General features: G+C 35.8%; 3 protein-coding genes across 10 annotated transcripts in view; 2 read left to right on the forward strand and 1 right to left on the reverse strand.

Moving 5' to 3' along the window:
• slc16a1a (solute carrier family 16 member 1a) overlaps positions 1–1,122 on the forward strand; it is a 134,883-nt gene extending 133,761 nt beyond the window's left edge. For 4 of the 5 annotated variants that reach the window (XM_088090935.1, XM_088090940.1, XM_088090943.1 and 1 more), the window contains one exon: positions 49–1,122. In XM_088090935.1, the coding sequence (XP_087947061.1) occupies positions 49–275 (227 nt within the window). In that variant the 3' untranslated portion in view covers positions 276–1,122. The remainder of the gene's footprint in view (positions 1–48) is intronic. The other variant, XM_042496977.2, reaches the window with a different exon arrangement.
• A 1,945-nt stretch (positions 1,123–3,067) lies between these two features.
• On the forward strand, positions 3,068–13,029 carry sycp1 (synaptonemal complex protein 1). Of its 2 annotated transcripts, XM_088090952.1 has the most exons (35): positions 3,068–3,298; positions 3,711–3,828; positions 5,369–5,453; positions 5,554–5,597; positions 5,711–5,875; positions 6,033–6,100; positions 6,233–6,306; positions 6,441–6,499; positions 6,620–6,686; positions 6,893–6,966; positions 7,053–7,161; positions 7,657–7,751; positions 7,842–8,026; positions 8,127–8,194; positions 8,267–8,328; positions 8,448–8,564; positions 8,672–8,776; positions 9,000–9,103; positions 9,199–9,316; positions 9,438–9,508; positions 9,592–9,673; positions 9,777–9,839; positions 9,918–9,980; positions 10,068–10,130; positions 10,229–10,345; positions 10,433–10,543; positions 10,624–10,716; positions 10,817–10,891; positions 10,986–11,069; positions 11,164–11,310; positions 12,130–12,183; positions 12,325–12,393; positions 12,483–12,590; positions 12,716–12,781; positions 12,889–13,029. In XM_088090952.1, exons 2-35 carry the CDS (start codon positions 3,712–3,714, stop codon positions 13,027–13,029), a joined length of 3,123 nt encoding a protein of 1,040 aa, XP_087947078.1. In that variant the 5' UTR covers positions 3,068–3,298; position 3,711. The 2 variants fall into 2 exon arrangements, with proteins under 2 accessions (XP_087947078.1, XP_087947082.1); XM_088090956.1 differs by lacking the exons at positions 10,986–11,069; positions 11,164–11,310 and having other exon boundaries at positions 3,069–3,298.
• Positions 12,252–15,181, reverse strand: LOC121959266 (uncharacterized). Of its 3 annotated transcripts, none has more exons than XM_042508524.2 (4): positions 15,023–15,181; positions 14,183–14,675; positions 13,932–14,084; positions 12,252–13,841 (listed from the first exon to the last, which is right to left on the reverse strand). In XM_042508524.2, exons 1-4 carry the CDS (start codon positions 15,026–15,028, stop codon positions 13,711–13,713), a joined length of 783 nt encoding a protein of 260 aa, XP_042364458.1. In that variant the 5' UTR covers positions 15,029–15,181; the 3' UTR covers positions 12,252–13,710. The 3 variants fall into 3 exon arrangements, with proteins under 3 accessions (XP_042364458.1, XP_042364450.1, XP_042364441.1); XM_042508516.2 differs by having other exon boundaries at positions 12,252–13,838; positions 14,183–14,699; positions 15,023–15,163; XM_042508507.2 differs by having other exon boundaries at positions 14,183–14,699; positions 15,023–15,163.
• Between the last annotated feature and the right edge of the window lie 160 nt (positions 15,182–15,341).

Genomic DNA, 15,341 nt, shown 5'->3' on the forward strand with positions numbered 1-15,341 from the left:
TAATGTTGAAAAAAAAACTCTGCAATGTCTTTTTTTTTTTATTCATAGGGAGGTTCAAAGACATCTATCATGATTACAAGTACACGTACCAGGGCTGCGGGATCCTCCTCATCGTCTCCAGTGTCATCCTGTTTGCAGGGATGGGACTCAACTATCGACTGCTGGACAAGGAGAAAAAAGAGGAGGAGAGGAGGGCCAGGATGGGAGGTAGAGAACTTAAGTCCAACAGGGAAAATGCTGCCAAAGAGGCCAGCAACACAGAAGACACTGTCTAATATTCTGTGCCATGTTAGATTACATTTTTGTTCAATTTAATTTGGTCTGCAAGGGGTGTACATATATGAAAAACAGATGGCTTCATGAAACAGAACAGCAGATAAACATTATTTCGTGTCCTCTTCTGTTTCAGAATGTCTTTGAAGACCACCACAGAGGCCTCACCAATTTAATATATTCACACACCTATTAAAGCCCTTTAGACTCAAGTGACCAATCCACATTAAATACCTCTTATATTCTTATAGGGACTGTTATATGTGCTTGGTAGACTATTCAAGTTTGCTCTGACTTTAATGTGCCTTAGATTGTTAGGATATTATGGTATTTTTACATTTCAGATGGTGCCACTTAATTTTTTTACAGCATGCTATTTCCAGTATTTTAACCCTTTTAAAATGTACCATCAAATAATTAAAGTTATTTTTCAGTGGGGAACATTCAAGTGCGGTGCTCTATGTTTTTTTTAGAAGCAATAGCAAATATTCTCTGTGAAAGTGCATAATTGTAGTTTTTCTCACGATGCTCTCAAACACATTTATAAAGACTTTTGCTTTTCCCAAGGACCTGCTGGCTCTGTAAAGTTTTGGAAGGTTTGAAAACATCCTTGATGCAATTATGACTTTGTATATTCTACAGATATATTCATACTAATCCTCTTTTTCTCTTTAAAACATGTTTTGCTTGCCTCATTTTTATGATAGATGATGGAAATTATCGATAATGCTGATGTTACTAAACCTCATTGCATAGCTATTCACATGATAAGAAAATGTGCCACTAACTTAAAGTACCTGTATATTGAACACATTATAAAAACCAATAAACTGTCATTTGACAAAAATATGTCTTATGCATTTTATGTTTCTCATAAATCTTAGCTCAGAAAAAAATGTTAGTAATTTAGAGATGCAGTAACTCCATTTGTCTTAGAAACTACACCAATTTTATGTCATTAACCTTATTAAGCCGACCAGATGGAGGAAATGCATTATTAGATTAACTGTAAAGTCATTTGTGACACTTATATCATAAGACAAATGCCTCCATGGCATTAACTCATTTTATCAAATTATGCTCTTGTGGTTTTGTAACAACAATGGTAGAAAAAAATGGTTGAGACTTGATAGAACATTCTCTAGGCATTAATAACCTAAAACATTGTTTTATGCTGCTTGAAGATTGTAATCTTAACATTAATGCAAAACTGATTGTGTTTTGTAGTTAGTTTAGAAGATACAAATCACTACAATATTGTACTGCTTGTTAAACAGAGTGACATTCAACCACTCAAAAGTCTACTTGAGAATGAGGATGCAGCTTTTAGCACTTATCAAGACTTTTTTCTCTTGCTTCATAAATGAATTCAGAATAATGCATGCAATTGCATTAGTGTATCTCTTGCCTATTAAGAACTAAGTTCTAGTAATTCTATAAAATGGAAGGAAGACCCTCCTATATTCCACTTTCAAGAACAACATATACCAAATTTTGGTTGTTACTGTACTGACTGATGTTTTAGAGAAGGGCAGTGGTAGTATCTTGCTTTGGTCATGACTGGAGGGCTGTGAAAAGATATAAACATTGTTCCTCTGTGCAAAAATATTACACCTGCTGCAGAACAAAATTAAACCTGAAGCATTACTCTGTACAAAATAGCTTGCTCAGTCATGTTTTGTCTATCTGGAAAATTAAAAGATTAGATCTGTACTGATAGTCAGGGTCATAGACAGGATTGTACATTTTAATTTAATTTTGCCTTGTATAATGCATGTCTTGTTCAAGCCGTCGCTAACAGTAGAAAGAACCAAGGAGGTCCAATAGTGTTTGATGAGATCAGCTAATGACTGGATACTCCTCTTCTTTTTTAGATTTTACTCAAGGTTTTAGTGAATAATTTTCCGTTGCATGGCCTGACTAATGCAAAATACTCTGAAATAATGAACCTGCAAGCCTCACCAGTTGAATATTTGGTTTGGGCTGGTGGGGCCAGTATCTTCTATATTTCTTTATCTAACGTGTAAGCCCACACCTTTTAAAAAAGTGACCAGCTTCCCAGTTCAATGTCCATGCATGGGTACATGGATAGACAGTAACTTGTTGTCAGACAAAAAGACTATGCAGCAACATCTGAGCCTTTTGTCATGCATCCATCAGTTAGGTATCTTGGTCTTGAAAAATTATCAGATCACTGATACATGTCTATTGTTATACAGAAACAACATTTACACACTCAAATAATATCACACAAGTTATCAGACCGAAAGTAACCGTTAATGATCTATAGTGATAAATGAAGGTTACTTCTGGATAGGTAACTCTTTAAAGATTACTACTTGCCCAGTTAAGTAATGGAACTCTTTTAATAAGGCCTATGTCTTCAAAGTTATGTAACTTATTACATTATTTAGATTACATTACATTTAGATTTGTGTTACTTTTCTAAGGTGTTTTAAATTGGCCAATAAGCTGAAGAAAAAGGAAAAGCTTTTGCAAAAAAAATAAAGATACAAAAGACTGAAAGCGACAATGAATGTAATATTCTATATAAACTTTTTATTGAAAATATCTGGATGTAACACCTTTGCAATCACCAACATTTTGATTTGTAACTGTAATTTAATTGTTTTTTCAGTATCTGTCACTGATTACAATTGATGTTAAATTTATTTTGTAATGTAATTACTCCTTATATCATCAGTAGTGTTTCGTTCCTATGAATAGCATGTAGACTATAAATGAATTTAAAAACAACATGCATTGTTGTTTTAACACACAGAGCAAGAATAAGCATCTCCTGTGGTAGTTTCAGAGTGGACTTAATATACTTTATACTGCTGTCCGATAATGGATATAATCTCAAGAATAGCCGTTACAAAGGTTTGAAATGAACCGTTGGTCAAGTTAACGTTGCAGGAGAGCCCTTGCACGCGCACGTTTACGTCTTAACAAAACGGTCGACGGCCACTATCGTTTTTACCAGGTCATAGGGATACCAGATATTTAACGTTACCGACGATAGGTAAGTATCTACCTAGCTGTTGCTCGCTAAAATGACACGGCGACAACGTTAAATGGCTTTTCCTGGCGATGTTTTGTAGGAATTACCGAAGTTAGATTAGCTAACTAACAAGCTAAGTATGCTAACGTAAGTGACGCCGGTTAACTTTAACTAAGCTGAACTGAATCACTTGTAGTGAGCTAACGTTAAGTAGGTTAACGTTAGCTAACTTCACCAAGGTAACGGTTAATAGTGGGTGAGTTAACGTTGACTGGGTGAAATGTAATAACGTTTAGTTTGTCTGACTGTCACATATTAATCTGAGGAAATGGCTCGCCCACAAGTGTTACCTTTCACTGTTGAATCTCAGTAAAATGTAGCCACTTTACGTTGGACAGTAGAAGCTGTATGTAACGTTATTCGGTCTTTTCAGGATGGAGAGAGACCGGGGGTTTAGCTTCAAACTGTTGGTGCCCCCCAGAGTGAGTAAGGGACAGATATCTGCTGTTCGACCTCAAGAAATCGTTGAGAACGGAGGAGACTTGCAGCAGGTAATGTAATTAACCACCATGAAATGTTTCCACCAGCACTAACACAAAAATCCTTGAGCACAGTAATAAGCCTTTTTCCCATTTTACCAGAAATGAAAGTCTTAAACATAGGGGAATTGTAACATCTCAAATTGCAACAAGTGGAAATGAGAAAGAACCATTACACTCATTATGCATGTAGTCTGTGATGATCCTTCTTCTCTGCTTGTCAAAGGACAAACTGATTTTCTTTTATACTTTATACTATACAAAGTTTTTCTGCCAAGACTCATTTTTGAGGTACAAAAGTATTTTTTTTTTCCATTGGCAGTATTTTCCTCATACTACCTTAACCTCCAAATGTCTTTGAATTTAAATCTGTATAGTTTTGATGACGGTTTTGTTGTTTAACATTTGATATATTTGTAAAATATTGACTTCATTGTTATTAGCCTGTAGGGTAGCTTGTGTGATGGGTGGTACCATTGGGGCAACTATAACACTTCGTTAAAATTGCCCCCAACACCATTAAAATGGTGTGTTACTAAGCAAAGACGTTAAAATGCTTTTTTTTTTCTCATAATGAATGTTGCGTTAAATTTAAATGTCTATGTATACTCTACTTACTATATATTTCATCATATAGTCCAGCTAGTAAATCTTTAGCCTGTCAATCTGGACCCTGGTTCAAACATGCCAAGATCCAATTTTTAATGCTTTCAAAATCTTTTATGTAAATTAATTGTACGTTTTCTTAACTTACTGTCTTAAAATTGGTGAAAATCAGCTTATTTTTCAACTATTATTTTTGTTTTGTAGTATTTGCCTAGCTTGAAACACATATTCAAAAGCTGGTTTGCGCCATTTAATTTTACGTATTTTATACAAGGGGCAAATGTAACATCTCAAACTGCACCACTTAGAAATGAGACAGAACCATTATTATGTGCTCTGTGGTAATGTATGATTGCCTTACTTGTACCTGTAGGTAGATTTGTTTAAAGAAAAAGATGAAGCATCCCTCTTGACATACATTTTACAAACATCACCGTGGTGATCCCTCTCTGCCTGCAAACAGACTGACTGATGTCTCATACTGGATACGATTATTTATACAGTTTTGATTAAACTGTAATCAGTTGTTCAATGGATATTTAATTGTTTGAACTATATCTATATTCATAGATGTTTATTTGTGTCCTTGGTACTTATATGAAGGTTTTAAGTGTGCTGTTAATTTTGCCCCAATATACTGTTGCAATCCCCACTGCATGTGGGGCAGATGTAACATTTGTCTTCCAGTGTTTCAATCAATATTGTGACTCTAATATTGCATGGAAAAACAACAGATAATTGTCAACAAGTAGAACACAGATATAAGTTACCTACATAAAAATTGTATCCAAATAGCTCAAGGTTTATGACTAATGACATCAAAACCAAAACCCTACAATAATTTTTTTCCTTGTAGTAGGCTAAAAGCATAAAGAATGGATGCAGCCATGTAAGAGGTAGTAATCCTTAGTATGTGGAATAACTAAGTATATTTTTTTCACCATAGGGTTACAGTAAATATTTTGAAAAAGAGCAGAGCATGTCTCTCCCCAGTGCAAGTGCAGTTCCACTAACTAAACCAACCAGACAAGGTATGTTCTACAAAACAACCCTGGCTGGCCGCATAATTTCAGCACAAAAAGCTGGCAAGTATCATAAACCTTGTTATAAATTATTGTCTCTCCTCTGAAGATTTCCCCAAGATGAAAGCCGTGCCACCAATGGAAAAAGACGAGGTAATATTTTCATTGCACTAAAATGTGAAGTGTGAATAGGATAGACTTGGCCTTTATTGTTGTTTATTCAAAAGTATGTCAGTTTACTTCCCATCATTGTAAATATTCCCCAGAATAATGGCAATCCTGGACAGCTTTATTCCAAGCTGTTTGATGAAGTTGAGAAAATTAAGTGCTGGAAGGTCAAAGTTGACTCTGATACAGTTCAAAAGGAAAGAAAACTCCAAGAAAACAAAAGAACAATTGAAACTCAGCGCAAAGCCATTCAAGAATTGCAGGTGTGTGCCTCAGTGTTTTATAATCTGTCTTTCTCTCTCTAACTGCATATTCTTTTTTTTCTTTTAAATCAAAGTTTTGTTTTTAATGGAGAAACAGCACACTCTGCCCGTTGATAATTGGTAGTAGTATGTTATTATGTGTATTCTGTCCTGACAGTTTGGCAATGAAAGTCTCAGCATTAAACTGGAGGAACAGATCAGTGAAAATGAGGATTTGAAGAACAAGTATGTTTTTTGTTTGTTTGTTTTGTAAATGCCTGAAAAAGCAAGGCAAACATGACAATCACATTTTTAAATCTAAATGTTTTGTTTGTATGAAATGTTTTGTCATTAGTAAATTCCAAATTTACATTGCAGAGGCAACGCCACAAGGAACTTGTGTAATATACTCAAAGATACTTTCCAGCAGTCAGCTGAGAAAATGCATTTATGTAAGTAAGACGTGCTTTAATTTAAAAAAAAAAAAAAAATTCCCAGATGTGCGTCTTAACCAGCCATATTAGTGAGGAGTTGACAATAATGATGCATTGCTGCACAATTTATATCTAATCTTTTCATTTTCTAGTTGAAGCAGAAAGAGAAGAAACTCATCACCTCTTTGTGGAAAATAGTCAAAGCATTCAGGTAAAACACCTCTAAATCTATATTAAAGTATTTTTTAACTAATAATAATGTGTTGGACCGGAGTCAGTAAACAGTAAGACGTAACATTTGATGGTCAGATATATGTTACTTTTTCTGTAGAAACTGATTGCAGCTTTTGAAAGCCTTCGCATTCAAGCAAAAGCTGACCAACAAGAGATGCAGAAAGGTTTGGGTTTTTTAAAACTTATACTTTGGGCTTTCACTGAAAAACTCCAAATAGTTTGATATTTTCATATGCCAATAACTAATGTTTAAAACTTTTATTTTTACTTACTATTTTTGACAAAGGATGAATTATTGATAAATTTATAAGCAAGAAAACATATCCACCAGCAAGAAAAAAACCTTCTTTTAATTTTTTTTTTTTTTTAGTCAAAGAGGCCTTGCTGCAATTTGAAGATCTGAAAGAGAAGTATCATCAAGAATATAACATGAAAGAAAATGAGGCAAGAAAAAAAAAAACTCTTTTCAGATCCCTTTATTTGGGAACTTTTGAAACAAACAGCGTGAGATTTGACATTCACATTCACAGGTTACAGAGCTTCAAACTAAAATGAAGGAAAATGAAAACGAACTACAAAAACTCCTGTTTGACCTCCATGAAGCCCAAGAGCACTGCAAACAACTCCAAGAGACAACAAGTAAGGTCGTGATTATATTTACAGATAAGGTGCTCATAGCTGTAAACATTGTTTTGTTCACCTGTCAGTTTATTGTTAAAAATCTTTTTTCTTGTCAACAATATTATGATAAACATTTCCAGCGGTCATATAAAAAGAATGTAAATGTTCACTGATCTTGAAAGATCAGGTTTACTTAAAAAATAATAATAGTTACAGTGATAATCAAATTGCCATATGATAAGCAATAAGTGTAAGCCTGTGACTAGATTCTTTAGCTTTTGTCTTTTATTTTACAGCAGCTTTGACTGCAATATCAACAAACAATTTAATATTTAAAATATTAGAAATGTTATAATGGTTCCTTTTTCTTGTGTGTGAAATGTCTCAGTATTTTTGGGATAAGTGCTTATGAAGAAGGAAGCCTTACTAACACTAAACTAAGATTTTTACTGTTTTTAACACTTTGTTAGTTGAAGGAACACTAAAAACAATCAGTATTTTCAAATTTTACAGATGAGCAATATGAACTTCTCAAAAGCTCAAAAACTGAACAGGAGTCCCTTTTCCGAAAACTACAGACTGCAGAGCAGCGCTGTGAAGAAACGGAGGTGAGTGTGTTCAGATTCTTGTCATTTTCAGTGAAATGGTGCTTTGTCATTCATTGTCTATTTTGAGTAAAAATGTTTCCAATCCCTCAGAAAAATCATGAAGCTACTGCTGCAATGCTGGAACAAAGTAAAGAAGAATATGCAGAAATGATTCAAAACAAAGACTTAAGCTTGCAGGAGCTTAGCAGAGTTAAAAATCAACAAGCGGAGAAATTGGAGCAGATTCAGACAGCCATTCAGGAGCTACAGGATTCTCTGGCCTTAGAGATACAGAGGTATAATTAGCTGCTGAAAATTCATAGCAATTTTCCTGACCAAATGCAATTTTCTGCTCATACTGCTCATGTTGTGTTCCTGTTTTGACCCATTTTCAAGAGCCAAGGAACTTGAGGATAAACTCAAGGCAAACAACAAGGAACTTGAAAGGAGAAACACACTTTTAGGTAAGCTTCACAAAGTGAAGTATGTAGATATTTTTATTTGATGTAAATGGAAGAAAATGTTCTACTCAACAGGAGAGAGCATAGAGCAGATTGCAAAGAAAGATGGGCACATCAAAATCCTTGAAGATGAATTGGTAGGGTGTATTTTAATTTTCTAGAAGAGTGTATTCTCTCATTTTCAACTATTCATTGTGGTCCGAACACTTCAATAGAGAACTCAACAACACCCACAGTATGCTATTATTGCTCTTAGGACAAAAAATCCAAATCCATTGAGTCCATGAAGGTTAAGATTGGCGTCACTGAGGTCAGAGTGGAGGAACTCACATCCGAGTTTCTAAGGAAAACTGAAGAAGCCCTGCTGTTTAAGGTGATACAAATAGATAGCTCATCTTGAAGGACAAAATATGCTTATTCCACAGTCTAATACAGATAGCTAGAATCGTGTGCCCAAGGCAATTTTTTTTGTTGATACAGAATGAAGCAGAGGTTGCCATTGTGGAACTTGATCAATTGAAGAAGTCTTGTGAAGCTGCGGAAAAGGCACAAGAAGATTTAAAAGATAAGTCCGAAGTGACAGAGGTATCCACATGATTTTAATTTTCTTTCTGCACTCGTCTCTTACCCGCTGTGGTGATCTTTTTTGGGGAATTGTTTTTATATTATTAAAGCATTCACTGATATGTTGTATTAAGCACAACACCAGGGTTCCTGCTAATCCTTGAAAAGTTTTGAATCTAACTTGCCTTAAACTCTAATAACAGAATACATAACTTTTTTGTGTGTTTTTTTTATGTATTGTTAGATCAAAGTGCAGGAGCTGAAGGGTCAGTTGTTCACTGAACTACAGAAAAATGAAGAATACACCATTCAGATGGAGCAACTAAGGAAAGACATCACGCTGCACAAGTGAATTCTTAACATTCCATAATATTAGCTTATAGAATGTTATATTAAACTGTTATAATCTTCATGTCTAATGTCTAATTTATGTCATTTTAAAGAGTACAGTACAAAGAGCTATTATCCAACTTCAATGAGCTGCAGTCTGAGAAGATGGCCATTCAGCAGCAGTTTGAGAGCGGATCGTCTAATATCAAAGCCATTGAGGCAAATTTGAAGGTCTGAGTTATCCAATCAAATGTTTTTGACCATTTTTGTGGGTACATTAGCTGTTTGCATTAGGTGTCAGTTTTTGTTTTTAATTGCTGGCTATCACTCTAAAAACTGTTTGACTGACCAGGAGAGTGAGCAGAAGTCTGTGAAGCTCACAGGAGAAATTCAAAGACTGGAAGAAGAAAACCAAAGCTTACGGTGAGTTTACACTTTAGAGACCTAAAGAGATTTGACAGTGTGTAGATTTTGAGGTTTTGATTTTTGTGTTTTGTGTTAAATAGAGAGGAGGTAAACTCAATTAAAACCAAAAGCCAGGGAAATTATCAGGAAACTGAGACTCTGCAGAAGCAAATTGAAGAAAATGTAAGTGTGTCACCTATACCAGTTATCAAAAGAAATTCAAGGCTTCATCAGGATTCCTATTCTGAAAGTGTTGAATTATATATTTTTAATTTTTTGTTGATAGTGTGAACATCTGCAGAAGAACATTACAGAAAAAGAAAACCAAATCAAATCTTTGGAAACAAAGGTGAATGAAAAACTGAAGATTTGCAATGCTCTTATTGTTAATTATTCTCTGGAAATAACAAATAAATCTGGTTTTCAGCTGTGCAATCTCAGGAAAAAAATTGAAATGAAACTTAAAGCCCAGGAGGAATACTACAAAGAGGTTTGTCATGACGATCAACCTGTAGATTTACAGTACATAGAATGGCATTGTCATTAATCAGCTAACAGATTAATTGTATATTTACAGAATAAAATGCTAAAGAAACAAATAGCAAAGGAGAATGCAAAATCCAAACAGCTTGAAACTGTGGTATGGCAATGTCTTTTTCTATCTGACAGTTTTTAATATTAATAGAAAATTTAAATTAAGTGTATTCTGTATGATTAAGGTGGATTTTTTTTCCTCAGATACAAAGTCTTAATGAGGAGTACCAGGACCTTGTAAAACTGAATGAAGATGACCAACAGAAATTGCTAACAGAACTTGGGTCTAAATCAGCCTTTGCAGCAGAGCTTGAGAATGAGGTTACTTATATATAATGTTACGTTATCTACCAGAGTTTTAGGTACTCAGGATAAAAACAATGAAAACTAAAGCACCTTGTTTTACAGGTACAGAAGCTCAGATTAACAGCAGCAGATGCCCTCAAGAACAAGGAAGACACAGAACTTAAGTGTCAACACAAGATAGCAGATATGGTTGCTCTGATGGAAAAACATAAGGTTAGTTTATCATAAGGTATGTTTTGCTGTCTGAAACAGTCGCAGCATGAGTTTCAGTCAACTTCTGTTATTTTCACTAGAGCCAGTATGACCGCATGGTTGAGGAAAAGGTGGCAGAGCTTGATGAGCACAAGAAGAAAGAGATGGAGGCTGTTGCCCAAAGGAAATCACTGGTATGATGCTGAAAAGTTATTTTTTTTATTACCACACAAAACAATAAAATGATGAAAAAATTATATGACTACAATGTCAGAACTAATTTCTTCAAATCAGGACTCGCAGCTCACGAAGCAGAAGATGGATTATGATCAGCTGGAGCAACAGCTGAAGACAGAAATGGCAGAAAAGGTATGTCGTAGTTGGATTCAGTAGCAGTTTATTTTTGTCTTTTTACTAACAGGTTGTACTTAAGGTTCTGAGAGACACTTGACATTGGTATTAGGAAAACATGCAGAAGGACCTGACTGAGCTGAAGAAAGAAATGCAAATGAAAGTGGTGCAGTTGTCAGAAGCAAAGAACAAGCAGGTAAAAAAAAACTCTGGAAATGAGTAATTAGGACAATTACGTGGTTTATTATCATATGTGCTTAACCAAGAATTATTAATCTTTAAAATTCTAGTCACCTGCCTCAAACAATAAACAAGGGAGATGTTCAGAGACTCCAAAAGAGAGGTCTTCAAAGAGACACATATTTGACTTTCCCAAGGCCAGGATAACACCTTCCTACAGCAGAGATGATGGAATCACTGCAGTTATGAAGAAAGCTGTGAGTTTGATATACCAAAGGTTTTAAGACAGATCGAGAAAATGTCTTTTATTTCAGGCACATTCCTAATTGTTGAGGTGAGTCAGAAATCAAATCTTAACCGTAAAGCTGGAGTCAGTGATTCTGGAGAAAAAATGTTGATTTTTCAACATGTAAACAAATGTATTCTTACCCATTAGCACTGTTTAACCATCCCTCTCCTTTCCTCTTTCTTTATTCATACATGGCATTTCCCCTGTCCTGTCTTGTGCATGCAGGCCTGTGTTGCTGATAGGATAGTGTAGCATGTTGCTCGGTCTGCGCAGCTTTGTTTCCCATTTACAGAACAGGGGCTTTGTATGAAGACAGGATTATTTGTTTATTTATTTATTCCAGGCACGTACACACAGCACAGACAGCTAATAGACCACTGACTGCACCTTCGTCTAGATAGGAGCATTTGCATTTTAGGGTCAGCCACTGTAGTTCTACATGTTTGTCACACAAAAGAAGTTTCAGTTCTGCAACCTCACAGCTACATATCAGTAGATTCTACACACTGGACCTTTAGTTTGCCTGTTTGTTTGTCCCATTAGGATCATCTTATCATTGGCGATGCCAAGATCACCCAAATTGCGTGTCGAGAAAAAGAATGGGAGTTGTTTTGATTTGGGTTTATGTGCATACAATGGCTGTGTATACTGTGTGTTATGCATCCACGTCTCGATATATGGACTGTATGTCAAAAGTGAATGAGTCACTAAAGGCTATGACTGATAATTTTCTGTTGCTGAGAGATACATTTAATTGTGATAACATTTTAATTATTCTGTGGTTAAGGAGTCCAACAAAGAATTCGTCAGAACATCTTGTAGAACAACGCCAAAGACCAAGGTAACACTTTAATCTGTTTATAAAGTAAACGTTGACTGGCTATGATAATGAGACCAGTACAACAACAGTTAAGTCTAAGTGATTCTGTTTATTATTGTAGCATTCATAATATCTCAGACTGACATCGACTTTGTATCACAGGGCTTTCACAATGAAGACCTGAAAACCCCAAGAAGTATTGAAAACAATGTTGGCAGATCAAAAATCAAGGTAATATTCAGTGTTATTCTAACATCTTTTGAAATGAATAAAAATATCAGTGACTTCTGCTGACATTTACTCTTTGAATTTCTGCATAGTCCTACAGAGTAAGTACACCACCGTCTGCTGAAAAGGCAGCACACTGGGGGATGAGCACCATCGAGCTCGACCCCAAGTCTGACAGCTCTGACCAAAATGATCTCTTTGTGAGTTGTGTTTTTATTGGTTTTATTGGTCTTGTTTACAGTATCATTGGTTTTGTAAGTTGTATTTGAGCATTTGTTCACAATTGCGAGGAGATGATTTGGCGTTTTCTTTCACTTTTTGGTAGATCTTCGCAAGTGTGCCTGCATCAGATTTGTCCACTCGACAGAGCAACCTCAACATCTACAAAAAGGTAATATGCTGTTTGAAAATTACCTGCATGCATTGTATACACAAAGAAGGAAGAAAAAAAAGTCCTGGTGATTTTTATTTTAAAAAGTTGGATCAACATTTTTACAGATCCAGAACCCTGTCACTCAAAAATCACCAGGGAACTCCTTAAAGTTAGCTGCAATGAAAAGGATGCGAGATGCTGGTTGGACCGCTGTTACTGGTGGCGACAAAAAAAAGAAGACAACCCATGGCAGAATCTTTGCATAAATGTGCTGTTACAGGTCAGATAAACACTGTTATTATAACCATCATATTCCAGCTTTGTTCACATGCATATATAGCTTTGTTAGGGATCAAACAGTATTAATATTAATAACAGGACAATTTATTTCTTTACATGCATGGAAGAAATTGTTATGGATCAGTTAAACATTATTGTTAACAGCAGAATGCTTTAGGTGTTCATATTCCTATCTTTTAGTAGGTTTGTATGGGATTTTGAGATGGATTTTAAGTGGCTGCAGTCACCCTCTACCCTTTCAGGTACTTTGAAAAAAAAATCTGTCTATTGTTGCATTGTATTAAGTTGTATTGAATAATTTACCCTAACTGGTGTCTACATGAAATCATATTCAATTTGAACAAGTTTGTATTGTTGGTGTTTGAAATTGTGTTGATATGTATTCCTATCTTGATCTATTTATGACATTTTTATATCTTATATAAGTGGTAGTGATAAAAGTAATGTTCAAATAGATCAGCGTTGTCCTTGTTTGAATGTTCTGCACAGCGTAATGTTCGTTTACTTTCTGCCATAATGAAGAATTGAAATTTCACAGGGGTAAAATTTCAGTCACTGAACTGTATTAATGGCTGGGTAAGGAAAATTGCTTTAGTTCATCCTGTCAAGCATCAAAGGTGACATCTCACACTGTAGGAACTCTCTCCTTAATGAAGGAACTGGAGACGGAATTGAGATTGGCCTGCTGGGGATGGTGGCACGTTGTCATATATTGGATGGCCATCATAAAGTCCACCAGAAATTACAAGTGTGTCGTCGTCTGCCTCAAACGTATCTGCTGAAAAATTAAATAGTTGGGTTTTTTTTACACTGCTGATAACAGACAAAATAGTTTGTATTAACTGTATGATGAAGAGGAAGTGCTTACCCGTGTCATCAGTGTTGTTAAGAGGTTGATGCAAGTACTGGATTCTATGTTTGCATCTGTGAAACATAAAGACAACCAGAGCCAGAGCAAGCACTCCAAGCACAACACTGAAGAGGATAGTCATATTCTTTTCTGGAATGTTAAGTCCCAAACCTAAAAACACACAGGAAAAAAGAATGAATTAAAGTCATTCATAAGTTAAATAATAACTCACAATGATTACACTGATAAATCTGAAGCCTGATGCCTACCTTGTGTAGTTCTGTACACTGACTCGGGGGTGGTGTTGACAGTGTGAGATGAATTGGCAGTTGTAATTACAGTGGCATCAGGTGTACTTATGTAACCTACTGTGGTCTGCGTTGATGGTGTTGTCAGTGCAGTAAATGTCGGCGTGCCAGGTGCTGTGGTCGTCTGTGATGTACTGTTTGTCAAAGTAGTCATGACGGTTTCTGACTGAGTAGTCTGGAGATGGCTTGTGCTCTGAGTTGTAGTTGCTGTAGTACCGGTGAATGTTTCATTGTCCCAGGTCGTGCTGGTTAATGGAGTCGTGTTCTCGGTCAAGTTTGAGATAACAGTTACACTAACAGTGGAGTTGGATGAAGTTACCATTGTGTGTGTCAGGTTTAAGCTGGGGGTTGTTACTGAAGGTGTGACAGTCAGATTTGTTTGTGCCACAACAAAAGAAAGGGCCAGAAGGGAACAAGCCAGTGAAGCAAAGATGTTAGCCATGACGGTGAAGTCCTGTACCAGGAAACAAATCGCAGGCTGAAAAATATTTAAATAAACACAGTAAAATCTGTTTTTCCCTTGTCTTAGCAGCATTTAGTTTAAACATTAAGTCTAAATAATATCTTAAACATGGTGTATGTCCTTTTCTATGTAGGTTAAGAAACAATACATTAACAGATCTGCTTCAGGAAATGACTTCAGACACCGTAAACATGACTCTGAGCGTACTAAGAAAACACATAATGGCCCCCTAACTCTAATCTTTTGTATGTGCAACAATGGAAGCATTTAAACCGCCTCTCATGTAAAAACTTGACTCAAGTCCAAACCTTGATTAGGAAGTAAACGATCAGACTCACCCTCATTTGTTTCAGTTAGTGAAAACAGTAACTCAGTTCACCTCGCTGGCAGTGCGTCTTCCTCCATGTCACGTCTGACTCTCCACTTCCTATAAATCTGGAACAGCTAGTGTTGATTTGCTGGCATACTGGCAGGTGAAAGTGGGCAGGTCGGTTCTTTGTAAACTTCCTCTATTGTATGTTGCCAAGGAGACACAGGACAGAGTTATTGCCCAGACCAAAGCTCAATCTCTCTCTCTGTCTCTCCCTTCTTGCTCACTTCAAATAAATTTTACAGCCCTGGGTAGAAGAGAAGCTGTGTTGCCAAAGTATTAACTGC

This window comes from Plectropomus leopardus, chromosome 2 (genome assembly GCF_026936395.1).
Source record: "Plectropomus leopardus strain MGB_pleo_1.0 chromosome 2, ASM2693639v1, whole genome shotgun sequence".
Classification (NCBI taxonomy): Eukaryota; Metazoa; Chordata; class Actinopteri; order Perciformes; family Serranidae; genus Plectropomus; species Plectropomus leopardus.

Coding starts and splice junctions, on each gene's coding strand:
- sycp1 (XM_088090952.1), top strand. CDS start 3,712: ATGGAGAGAGACCGGGGGTTTAGCTTCAAACTGTTGGTGCCCCCCAGA. Junction 5,598..5,710: donor CACCAATGGAAAAAGACGAG/GTAATATTTTCA, acceptor AATATTCCCCAG/AATAATGGCAATCCTGGACA. Junction 9,509..9,591: donor GAAGAAAACCAAAGCTTACG/GTGAGTTTACAC, acceptor TGTGTTAAATAG/AGAGGAGGTAAACTCAATTA.
- LOC121959266 (XM_042508507.2), bottom strand. Junction 14,085..14,182: donor AGTGTACAGAACTACACAAG/GTAGGCATCAGG, acceptor GTGTGTTTTTAG/GTTTGGGACTTAACATTCCA. Junction 13,842..13,931: donor TAACAACACTGATGACACGG/GTAAGCACTTCC, acceptor TTAATTTTTCAG/CAGATACGTTTGAGGCAGAC.